General features: G+C 45.1%; 1 protein-coding gene across 2 annotated transcripts in view; it reads left to right on the forward strand.

Moving 5' to 3' along the window:
* DESI1 (desumoylating isopeptidase 1) overlaps positions 1-13428 on the forward strand; it is a 55168-nt gene that overhangs the window by 21230 nt on the left and 20510 nt on the right. For both annotated transcript variants that reach the window (XM_040359642.1, XM_040359641.1), the window contains exon 4: positions 2097-2206. In XM_040359642.1, coding sequence (XP_040215576.1) covers positions 2097-2206 — 110 coding nt within the window. The remainder of the gene's footprint in view (positions 1-2096; positions 2207-13428) is intronic.

The following is a 13428-nucleotide window of genomic DNA, read 5'->3' on the forward strand; positions in this document are numbered from 1 at the left end:
TTGTGTTTTGTTTAATGTGATTTTGTTTGTATAATTTGTCTGTATTGTCTTAATGTTGTTTGCATATAAAAAAAAAAAAAAGAGAACTATGGGTTTGGACTTTTTTGCAGATTCATTCTTGCCTAGGTGGATGCAGCATCGGTCCAATGCTGCATCTGTCCCCTGGTGCCTCTGCACTGCATCTGGTTCTGAGACCTCCTCAAACAGAGAACTGCTGACTGTCAAGTCGCCTGACAGGTCACGGCAGTGTGAACTAGGGCTAAATGCTAAATTAGTAAGTTGTTTTATAGCAGCATCATGGCTATAAAGGATCCTTTCCAAAATATATTCAACCATGTACAGTGATGAAAATAAGTATTTGAACACCCTGCTATTTTGCAAGTTCTCCCACTTGGAAATAATGGAGGGGTCTGAAATTGTTATCGTAGGTGCATGTCCACTGTGAGAGACATAATCAAAAAAAAATAAATCCAGAAATCACAATGTATGATTTTTTTTAACTATTTATTTGTATGATACAGCTGCAAATAAGTATTTGAACACCTGAGAAAAACAATGTTAATATTTGGTACAGTAGCCTTTGTTTGCAATTACAGAGGTCAAACGTTTCTTGTAGTTTTTCACCAGGTTTGCACACACTGGAGGAGGGATTTTGGCCCACTCCTCCACACAGATCTTCTCTAGATCAGTCAGGTTTCTAGGCTGTCGCTGAGAAACACGGAGTTTGAGCTCCCTCCAAAGATTCTCTATTGGGTTTAGGTCTGGAGACTGGCTAGGCCACGCCAGAACCTTGATATGCTTCTTACAGAGCCACTCCTTGGTTATCCTGGCTGTGTGCTTCGGGTCATTGTCATGTTGGAGGACCCAGCCTCGACCCATCTTCAAAGCTCTAACTGAGGGAAGGAGGTTGTTGCCCAAAATCTCGCAATACATGGCCCCGGTCATCCTCTCCTTAATACAGTGCAGTCGCCCTGTCCCATGTGCAGAAAAACACCCCCAAAGCATGATGCTACCACCCCCATGCTTCACAGTAGGGGTGGTGTTCTTGGGATGGTACTCATCATTCTTCTTCCTCCAAACACGGTTAGTGGAATTATGACCAAAAAGTTCTATTTTGGTCTCATCTGACCACATGACTTTCTCCCATGACTCCTCTGGATCATCCAAATGGTCATTGGCAAACTTAAGACGGGCCTTGACATGTGCTGGTTTAAGCAGGGGAACCTTCCGTGCCATGCATGATTTCAAACCATGACGTCTTAGTGTATTACCAACAGTAACCTTGGAAACTGTGGTCCCAGCTCTTTTCAGGTCATTGACCAGCTCCTCCCGTGTAGTCCTGGGCTGATTTTTCACCTTTCTTAGGATCATTGAGACCCCACGAGGTGAGATTTTGCATGGAGCCCCAGTCCGAGGGAGATTGACAGTCATGTTTAGCTTCTTCCATTTTCTAATGATTGCTCCAACAGTGGACCTTTTTTCACCAAGCTGCTTGGCAATTTCCCCGTAGCCCTTTCCAGCCTTGTGGAGGTGTACAATTTTGTCTCTAGTGTCTTTGGACAGCTCTTTGGTCTTGGCCATGTTAGTAGTTCGATTCTTACTGATTGTATGGGGTGGACAGGTGTCTTTATGCAGCTAATGACCTCAAACAGGTGCATCTAATTTAGGATAATAAATGGAGTGGAGGTGGACATTTTAAAGGCAGACTAACAGGCCTTTGAGGGTCAGAATTCTAGCTGATAGACAGGTGTTCAAATACTTATTTGCAGCTGTATCATACAAATAAATAGTTAAAAAATCATTAAATTGTGATTTCTGGAAAAAAAAATTTTGATTATGTCTCTCACAGTGGACATGCACCTACGATGACAATTTTAGACCCCTCCATGATTTCCAAGTGGGAGAACTTGCAAAATAGCAGGGTGTTCAAATACTTATTTTCCTCACTGTATATCATGTAACCCCAAATATATAGTAAATCTAGATTTATTGTTTATGAAGCCGTTTGGGTTGCATAAATTGCCTCTGACAAGAGTTGTGGGAGGCGACACATAATCAGGTTTATAAAGTTGGAATTTTGTTTGTCTTTATGCTAGGGGGGAACACTGCTGGGTGATCCAGACACTGTGGTGGATCTGGGCAACACTGAGGTGACTGAAGAGATCTTCCTGGAGTACCTGTCCTCACTGGGGGAGTCTGGTTTCAGGTACGGCTGAAAAGTGTTTTGCAACTAATGAAAGATGAAACCATGTTTTAAATCCATGTACTATTTCTTTCACCTAGTTACAGTGTATAGGAATTTTCTGGCAGAATTTACCAGTTTGGGTTTATAGGGGAGTAGAAACGCCCATCTCAAACGCATGTATGTGTATTTATTGTTTTACTCCTTGGGCCTCTTGCACACGGGACTGATGTTTGAGAATCTTTTTTGGACGTCATTTCAGGTGTTTTTTGTGCTTATTCATAAGAGTATTTGCGCAATCATGCACACAATACTTTCCTATGGAGAATATATTAATATTTACGCTCATATGCGTGTATTTGCACGTAACGGTACAAAATACTGACCGGGAACACATATTTCTCCTATCATCCATGGACGGACACAGCTCCTTAAATCTTGACAAGTGGGTTATGTTCCCTGTTTACAGGAGAGGACTAGGCATAAACATGTTAGATAATTAAATGCATGTTAAATTAATAGAGTTAAACAGCCCCGCCCAGGATGCGGTCCCTCCAGACATAACCCTCCTCACTGCAGCCTCAGTTTCGTTCTGCCTAGCAAGGAGAAGGACATATGGCTGCCTTTGGGCCCAGCGCCCTGAGGAGAAATTTTATTTCAATTTCATTTTACTTTTTCTTGAAGAATCTTCTTTCAACTGTCGGCTGAGAGACAGGCTGCATAATATAGATCCTTGTAGTCTACTCAGTTCGACCAGCAAGCGTGGGCACACCTTTGCTAAGAGGCTGGGTCTGCCACACCATACCCCATGACTCCTGGGGTGGCCTGTGAGCTTTGCTCCGAGGTCCACATATGACTGGGCTGTGGTGTTGTCTCACTCACAGTAGACCGGGCCGACAGCTACCTCCATTGCGGTTGTAGTTCTGTCAGGAATGCATCAGCGAGTCCTCGCTCGGACGGGTAAGTACAGTCCCTCCCGCTTCGGTGGGTTGGTACTGCTGGGGTTCGGGGGTCCTCTTCTCCTCCCTTCCCTGCTCCTTTTCCCTTTGCTGCATTGCTAACATTGCTGCTGACCAGTCCTGGTTTGCTCCCAGTTGATCCCTGCGCTGACTCCCCACACCCTTTCTCTGGGCCTCATTTCTTTTCTTTTTTGTGATAATAGGAGAGGTAACTGTCAGCGCAGATACAAAGTACATATATGGGTAGGAGTATGGTGATTAGTCCATTGGAAATAGTAGTAACAGGCAGTTCAATGGTTAAAAATGCAGGTGATGTGGCTGTTCAATGGCGGCTGCTGTCCTCAGAGAGCTGACTCTGTGGTAAACAAAAAAGGGGTAGAGAAAGGAAGCGCCACCTAAGTGCAGTATTAAAGAGGTTCTTTTAATGACACATTGTAAAAAACACACTTACAAGAAGGTAAGGAAAGAAGGCTCATCTGTAACATCCTGTAGTCCTCTTCCCGGATCCATGGGCTGCTTTAGAAGTGAAGAAAGCAGATTGTGTGGAGTCTTCAGGCCTGTCAGACTACATCCTGAAGTCCACAGGACAGGCCTGAAGACTCCACACAATCTGCTTTCTTCACTTCTAAAGCAGCCCATGGATCCGGGACGAGGACTACAGGATGTTACAGATGAGCCTTCTTTCCTTACCTTCTTGTAAGTGTGTTTTTTACAATGTGTCATTAAAAGAACCTCTTTAATACTGCACTTAGGTGGCGCTTCCTTTCTCTACCCCTTTTCTTTTTTGTGGACCACTGGTCTCTCTCTGTGACCTCCATGGTCTGGTTTGTTACCCCACTCTGGACTCTGCATGGCGCTCTGTGTAAGTATACAGCCATAAAACATATTTGCGCTTATCATCATGATCCATCTTTTGCCATTCGATGCTGATCAAATCAATGCTTTTTTGTAAAATTACTTCTCTGTTCTAGATTACAACCTATGTCACATATTGTCCTGAAGAAGGAGTTTCTCTCCGTAACGTGTAGGATCCATATGTACCAGTTTTAATTGTGTGTCTATACCATCAGTGCATATATGCTTGGCCATGTCCATGCAATACATGCACTACGAATTGATGTTATGACAATCTTTCTCCATTTTATGAATTATTGTTTTTTTGCTACTTTTTTTTTATTCTTTATCTGTATTTTGTACAATAAATATTTAAAACAATTTTATCTTATCTGTGAATGTACAGTCTATGGCCCAGATTCTCATACATTCGCTCTGCTCCTGGGCAGCGTAATATATGAGCTCTACGTTACACCGCCGCAGGTCTACAGGTTTACATCCTGATTCTCAGAACACTTACCTGTAAACTTGCGGCGGTGTAGCGTTAGATTGCTCGGCGCAAGCCCGCCCAATTCAAATGGGGCGGGCACCATTTAAATTAGGCGCGCTCCCGCGCCGAGCATACTGCGCATGCTCCGTCGGGTAAATTACCCGACGTGCATTGCGCTAAATGACGTCGCCCCAACGTCATTTGCCTAGATGTATACGTAAATGGCGTCCAGCGCCATTCACGGACGTCTTATGCAAACGACGTAATTTTTATTCAATTCGACGCGGGAACGACGGCCATAGTTAACATTGGTTGCGCCTGCTAATTAGCAGGGGCAACCTTACGCGTCGGGTACGCTACGCAAACGACGTTAATTTGCTGCGTCGACCTCGCGTATGTTCGGGAATCGCCGTACTTACCTCATTTGCATAGACGACGGGGAAAAGCGACGATGCGACGGGAAAAAAAATTACTTTTAAGATCTGACAGCGTAACAGCCTTACGCTTGTCAGATCTAATGGGTACCTATGCGAAACTGATTCTGAGAATCAGTCGCATAGATACCCGGGGCCAGATGAGGTGTTACGACGGCGCTAATGGTGTTGCGCCGTCGTAACGCCTTTGAGAATCTGGCCCAATGCCTATAAAGTCCTGCCCCTGAGGGGAAACTTTGCATATTTTGTTAGGGATGTTGGCTATTCACAACAGATTTATTTCAGAAACCTCCACCTTGTTTATATTGATGAAACAAAGATTGAACTCTTTGGCCTGATGTCTGGCGTAAACCAGGCACCGCTCATCACGGGGCAATACTATCCCTACAGTGATGCATGGTGGTGGCAACATCATGCTGTGGGGATGTTCCTCAGCGGCAGGAACTGGAAGACTAGTCAGGATCAAGGGAAAGATGAATGCAGCAATGTACAGAGACATCCATAATGAAAACCTTCTCCAGAGCGCTTGGATCCCAGACTGGGGTGAAGGTTCATCTTTCAAGAGGGCAACTCTAAGCACACAGCCAAGAAAACAAAGAGGTGGCTATGGGATAACTCTGAATGTCCTCGAGTGGCCCAGCCAGAGCCCAGATATGATTTCAATTGAACATCTCTGGAGAGATCTAAAAATGGCTGTGCACCGTTGCTCCCCATCCAACCTGATGGAGCTTGAGAGGTCCCGTAAAGAAGAATGGGAGAAACTGACAAAAAATAGGGGGAACCAAGCTTGTAGCATCATACTCAAAAAGACTTGAGGCTGTTATTGGTGCCAAAGGTGCTTCAACAAAGTATTGAGGAAAGGCTGTAACAAAATGTGGAAAAAGTGAAGCGCTGTGAATACTTTTACGGATGCATGTATAGGTTATTTTGTCTGTGAAAGTTTTCATTTATCCAGGTCATGGTATATCTAGTATTAGTCACATTAACTGGACCTATTTTCATTACTTATCCAAACCACTTCAGTTCAAATTAGTTTCTCAAATACCAAAGCATTTATATCCAAACACCTTGATCCAACTATGAAAGGTCAAATTGTCATAGGTCATTTATCAAATTTTTGTCTCCCTGCGACACCTTCTAACCAGGGCAGGAATGAGGGGAAAGCATTTTCAAAATGAGGTCTGGTTGCAGTTGCGCTCTCCATATTTCTCTCAGCCTGGCTTTTTATTTTAAGCCGTCCAAAACATTGCATAGCGGTCCAACTTGCATACTCCTCTGAATAATCTCTACACTTGTATTCGTTCATTAAAATATATGCTCGGCAAGAAAAAAAAATTTCTTCTCAGTTTTGAATAGTGCAGAAAGGAGTTCAAATCTGTCAGTTTTCCCTGCCCTCTCTCTAGCCTTATTGGAGAGCTTTACCTTAAATTTCTGCCCTAGTAAAAGTGATTGATTGAAAATTGTACACTCTATTTCTTGGTGCGTCTGCAATGGCTTCTCTCTTTCAAACCCACGGGACTGGCTATCTCTAAGTTTGAGGTGGTTAGTGTCCTATGCCATTTTTAGTAGCTATCACCAAAGGGTGGGGGAAAGAAACCGCAGCTCCAGATGAGTGCACTTCGGTGGTGAGTCTGAACTCAGAGATCCAATGGGTGCAGGCAATGCACGAAGCATAAATGGAAGCAAAAAGGTATGGGCAGCCGCACTCCGATAAATGTAAAAAACAATAAAAGCCTTTAATCCAGCCTTTAATCCAGTAAAAAAACACTGCACAAACGGGGAAACAGCAAACGGTGGGATAATATATCTGACGCGTTTCACATTGTTATACAATGCTTAGTCATAGCTCAAATATACCAAGGGGTGGGTCTCTCTATACTGCCATGAAGTGGAACAGTGAGTATTCAGTTACAGTATCTGTTTACCTGGTTCATCATGGCAACATACAATGGTAAATAACTCACAGACCAGGAAGGAAGTAATTCAACAAAATTATTTATTGTGACGGAACAGTAGTTGAGGACTGCTCCACTATGGATCCTCCAAATTTGACTGTCGACAAGCAAGCTGGATCTTTTCTGTAGTGCTTAACAAATTTGATCAATCAAGGAGTTTTGCGAGCTTCGGTTCTTGTAATGCAGGGATGGTCATTTCTTTCACAATGCTAGGACTTATGGCTGAACCACATGCTGCTTCTCTCGCTGTAAATATTCTTTTGAGATCTACGTCCATTTGATGGTCCAGGACATCATGGCGTGTGAATGCATGTTCTATGGGAAGCGCGGCACGCCTTTCAAGCCTCATAAGAGTGGCGTGTACGAGAGATGCAGAAGTAGGAGGTCTTGTTTTTAATTCTTTCAGAGGATAGAGCTGGTTTACCCTATTATTGTCTGGCTCTTTTCTGTCTTTTGTTACTCCAGTTCCAGCTCTTCAATATATGGAATTACTGTTTTTTCTTTGTTTTTTTAACATTTTGGGAAATATTTTCTAACTCTGCGTGAAGCTTCTTCAGGCTCCTCACTAGCAACGGCTTCCTTAACCACCATAGCAAAAGACACCATCATTGCGTTGCTCGAGCCTGTGCAGAAGCAACCGGAGAGTGTGACTGCCATCTTGGATGAAGGGAAAAACTAGAGAACAGCAGAAGAATATACCCGCACAGGGGGAAGTTGGAAGGGAAGGAGAACAGAGAAATGGAAAGCACAATTGTAAACCATTGTAAATTAGTTTTTCTCATCCCTGTAATTGTTACAACTGCAAGAGAGCTTACTCGTTGAAACACAGACTGGCTGGCCAGATCACCAGGTGAAAATAAGGGGGGGGGGGGCCTAAAGGAGAATTAATGCAACTAGGTGGATTTGATTTAAAACGCTAGTAAAAAGGCTTGATTTAAATCATAATTTTTAACAAGCAACTGTCATCTCTGTCCTGCAGCGGCTCCCCCTCTGACCTGGTGTTGTTTCCCCTGATAGTCTCATTAAGTTTAATGGGATAGCTGGTGATGCGGCAGTGGCACAACAAGGTGAGGGACGTGGTGGCAGCAGGTGCGCTGCCATGATGGATCTGAAATGACAGGTTCTCTTTAAATGTAAGGATTTATTCCTGCTGGTAGTTAGAATCTTTAATATTTGCAAACAAAATTAAGGTTTCCTATTTCGAATAATAAGCTGTCGGGTTCGTAAAACAGAGATATCAGAACTGATTCAATCATACAGTTATATATAGATTTGCAAAACGATGGGATAAAGGTTTATTCCTGAACTTTGTTTTATCTCATGGTGAAATTATGTGAACGCATCAATGCAGTGCATGTTATCTCAGCTTACAGAGCTTGAATTCATTGAATGAATTTACCAAAAATGTAAATATTGCAGAATATACAGCCTCATGCTGCATAACTCGGCTCCATTTCATGCTGAATAAACAAAGTTATTAATGTATCTTAAATAGAAAACTATATTTTAGATTTACTCCAAATGCATTTTATTAAAATAAATGTGATAATTGATGTAAAATTCTAAATCAAAAATGTTTTTTTTTATAATTGATTTTTATCCACCCTGTAATGCAGCAAGCATATCTAATAATTGCGTTTTACGCTTTAACTGCTTTAAGATGCATTCAGGGAGAAAAAACTTACTGGGGAACTAGCCTTCCCCTACTTAGGAGTGTTTATCCATGCTGTCTGTCCTTTGGGAGTTTTTCCCCTCACTTCATGTCGCCAATGAGAACAGTACAAACTGATAGAGCTTTTAACATTTTCCCTACACTAAACAAAACTAAAAAATTATTTTGACTATAGTATGTAAGCTCTTAGAGGGGATGACTATATACAAGATTTTAGTAATGAGAACGATATCATTATCTGTATTCTACATGTATTCATGAAGAATCAATCTTGCCAAACCAAACTATTAACCTTCTATGAGGAGGTGAGCTGCCATCTAGATAAAGGGAGGCCCGTAGACGTGGTGTATCTGGATTTTGCAAATGCATTTGACACCGTTCCCCATAAACGTTTACTGTACAAAGTAAGGCCGGTTGGCATGGACCATAGGGTGAGTACATGGATTGAAAACTGGCGAGTTCAGAGGGTGGTGATAAATGGGGAGTACGCGGAATGGTCAGGGGTGAAAAGTGGGGTTCCCCAGGGTTCTGTGCTGGGAACAAGTCTACTTTATTTGATCATAAACGACCTGGAGTATGGGGGTAAACAGTTCAATCTCTGTATTTGCGGATGATGCTAAGCAGGGCAATAACTTCTCCGCAGGATGTGGAAATCTTGCAAGAAGATCTGAACAAATTAATGGGGTGGGCAACTACTTGGCAAATGAGGTTTAATAAATAATTCAAGTATGCCTATAATCTCAATGATCTCTTACACTGATAAAAATAAACATTAACAGCGCTAAATTCAAGCTCAACATGCTCAAAAATAAAATGTGTTACCACAACCTGCTAAAATAGAAAGTTTCTAATGGGAAATGCATATATAATAAAACGCATGAATAAAACCTCAAAAGAAATAATAATAATGGTCATAAAGTCCTCAATGGAATAATTAAGGCTCTGATATCCTCTGACAGTGATGGGTGTCTCAGATAATATAATACACAGATGTTAAAAAAGTCCATCTGTCAGTCCTAATATGAAAGGAGAACCTTGGAACAAACTTCAGCAGTTACTGTGATGATACATGCATTGACACGGAGGGATCCCCCAAAGGGACCTCACTCACCATTCAGCCGACGTCACGCAGAGGGCGGGCGGCTAGAATGAGTGGCGCTATATATAGGGTTGTATCACGACACGTGGCCACGCCCTCTGAAGACGTGTAACCAATCACGAAACGCGTCAGGGTGTGGCCACGTGATCCAACCGGGTGAGCGGGATCCCGGGACTCACGGCGTCAGGAGGAGGAATCCCTTAGACAGCTGAATCAGTGAGAGCCGCTCATCTTATGGATTGTGACACGCGCCATATTTGAATTTTGTTTTGTAAGCATAACTTTTAAGAGTGACTTTCCTCATTTAAATAAACGTTTTTACACTATGTGGAGTCTCCCTCTTATCCTTACATGACCGCATCCTATGAGAACCACCAGGTGTTAGCAGAGTCACGGAGGAGAGATCCAGCTGTACTGCATCATACCCTTGAGAGACATTCAGTGTTCTATGCATACTGATGACATCTATCTGGTGAGTGAGGTCCCTTTGGGGGATCCCTGCGTGTCAATGCATGTATCATCATAGTAACTGCTGAAGTTTGTTCCAAGGTTCTCCTTTCATATTAGGACTGACAGATGGACTTTTAGCATCTGTGTATTATATTATCTGAGACACCCATCACTGTCAGAGGATATCAGAGCCTTAATTATTCCATTGAGGACTTTATGACCATTATTATTATTTCTTTTGAGGTTTTATTCATGTGTTTTATTATATATGCATTTCCCATTAGAAACTTTCTATTTTAGCAGGATGTGGTAACACATTTTATTTTTGAGAACGTTGAGCTTGAATTTAGCGCTGTTAATGTTTATTTTTATCAGTGTAAGAGATCATTGAGATTATAGGCATACTTGAATTATTTGCTACTTTTTATATAATAGCTGCTTCACTGCTTTATACATTTGATGACTAATTTGTGCGCTGGGTTCAGTATTAGTCACCTGACCACCATTGGGTGTTTTGGTACTGATTCCCCTGTCTCTAAATGAGGTTTAATGTGAAAAAATTTAAAATAATGCATTTGGGTGACAAAAATATGAATGCAATCTACTCACTGGGGGGGGAGAACCTCTGGGGGATTCAAGGATGGAAAAGGACCTGGGGGTCCTAGTAGATGATGGGTTTGGCAATGGCATGCAATGCCAAGCTGCTGCAAGCAAAGCAAACAGAATATTGGCTATGGGGACGGGTGAAGGAGATTTTTCCTTCACTCGCAACCCCGCACAGCTGCCGAACGGTCCCGATCTCCTCCACCGCTACCGACGGCTACGGTAAGCGGCGAAGGGCGCGGGAGAGCGGCGGGAGGGGGGGGGGCCCCTCTCCTGCCACCGATAACGGCGATCTTGCGGCGAATCCGCCGCGAAGACCGCCGTTATCGTGTACAGGACCGCCCACTGAAGAGATGAATATCTCGGTTGTGGCAGCAGCTGCTGCCGTTACCGAGATATCCATCTTCAAAGTGATGACGTATAACGACGGTGGGCGGTCGGCAAGTAGTTAAGACGCCTGGCCACTCATTAAAATTAGAAGATAAGAGGTTTAACCTTAAACTGCGTAGAGAGTTCTTTACTGCAAGTGCGGCAAGGATGTGGAATTCCCTTCCACTGGTGGTATTTTCAGCAGGGAGCATCATTGGTTTAAAAAAAACTATTAGATAAGTACCTGAACGACCACAACATACAGGGATATACAATGTAATACTGACATATAATCACACACATAGGTTGGACTTGTGTCTTTGTTTTAACCTCCCCTACTATGTAACTATGTAACTAAAGATGTACATTGAGCAAACTAGTATTCCTTTCGAAATACATGTTTGCTTTTGTACTAAAACCCCTATGTTTGCCCCAACCACCCTAAACGGGAGAAGGGCACTTTTTATGTGAGCCAATTGGCTGGTGTTTTTATTCCATTTTAATAAAAATAGCGTTGCACTATTGAAGCTCTCTGTTTTTATTCCATGTTCTAAAATCTCAACATTCCGAGGGTGAGGTATCGTACACAGGGCCGGCCTTTGCGCTGTGCGGGTTGTGCGCCCGCACAGGGCGCCATGAACAACAGGGGCGCCGTGCGGCTGTCACAGCTTGCAGTCAGTCAGAGCGCACTGCTGCCAAGGGCGCAGCCACGGCTACTGGTTCCCTCAATGTGAGACACTCACAGTAGTAGTCCTTACCCGCAGTCCTGTGGAGGGAGGGAGAGGAGGCGCTGGGAGCTTGTCACAAACGCGATCATCCAGTCAGTGGGTGGATCCATGTGCTCCCCCTCCCCCGGCTCCTCCCCTTGTCCCGCGCTCTGCGGATCTCCTGCCATGTGCAGAGCGCGGATAATGATGACTGCCACCGCCGCTGAGCAGCTTCTTGACCTCCTCTCCTGGATGGACAACAGCCGTAGAGTGTGTGGAAGTCTGAAAGACCTGCCAGCGATCATCGGAGAGGTACTGTGAATGACAGTCCGCTGCCGTGACGTCACTGCCTGATCGAGGGTACCCCGAACATCCCCGCTGACCACACACACAGATCTAATGCTATGATGCCACCTACTGTCCCTCCCCTGTCATCATCATGCTCCTCGGCATCCCCCTGTTTCTGGCATCCCACTACCCTACCTCTAAAGCCTGTCAGCCTTCTTTCACCCACCCCTGTCATCTCCATCCTCCCTGTCACCCACCCCTGTCATCTCCATCCTCCCTGTCACCCACCCCTGTCATCTCCATCCTCCCTGTCACCCACCCCTGTCATCTCCATCCTCCCTGTCACCCACCCCTGTCATCTCCATCCTCCCTGTCACCTCCCTACCACCCACCCCTGTCATCTCCATCCTCCCTGTCACCCACCCCTGTCATCTCCATCCTCCCTGTCACCCACCCCTGTCATCTCCATCCTCCCTGTCACCCACCCCTGTCATCTCCATCCTCCCTGTCTCCCACCCCTGTCATCTCCATCCTCCCTGTCACCCACACTGTCATCTCCATCCTCCCTGTCACCTCCCTACCACCCACCCCTGTCATCTCCATCCTCCCTGTCACCTCCCTGTCACCCACCCCTGTCATCTCCATCCTCCCGGTCACCTCCCTACCACCCACCCCTGTCATCTCCATCCTCCCTGTCACCCACCCCTGTCATCTCCATCCTCCCTGTCACCTCCCTACCACCCACCCCTGTCATCTCCATCCTCCCTGTCACCCACCCCTGTCATCTCCATCCTCCCTGTCACCCACCCCTGTCATCTCCATCCTCCCTGTCACCTCCCTACCACCCACCCCTGTCATCTCCATCCTCCCTGTCACCCACCCCTGTCATCTCCATCCTCTCGGTCACCTCCCTACCACCCACCCCTGTCATCTCCATCCTCCCTGTCACCCACCCCTGTCATCTCCATCCTCCCTGTCACCTCCCTACCACCCACCCCTGTCATCTCCATCCTCCCTGTCACCCACCCCTGTCATCTCCATCCTCCCTGTCACCCACCCCTGTCATCTCCATCCTCCCTGTCACCTCCCTACCACCCACCCCTGTCATCTCCATCCTCCCTGTCACCCACCCCTGTCATCTCCATCCTCCCTGTCACCCACCCCTGTCATCTCCATCCTCTCGGTCACCTCCCTACCACCCACCCCTGTCATCTCCATCCTCCCTGTCACCCACCCCTGTCATCTCCATCCTCCCTGTCACCTCCCTACCACCCACCCCTGTCATCTCCATCCTCCCTGTCACCTCCCTACCACCCACCCCTGTCATCTCCATCCTCCCTGTCACCCACCCCTGTCATCTCCATCCTCCCTGTCACCCACCCCTGT

Source organism: Rana temporaria, chromosome 7 (genome assembly GCF_905171775.1).
Source record: "Rana temporaria chromosome 7, aRanTem1.1, whole genome shotgun sequence".
NCBI classification, from domain to species: domain Eukaryota; kingdom Metazoa; phylum Chordata; class Amphibia; order Anura; family Ranidae; genus Rana; species Rana temporaria.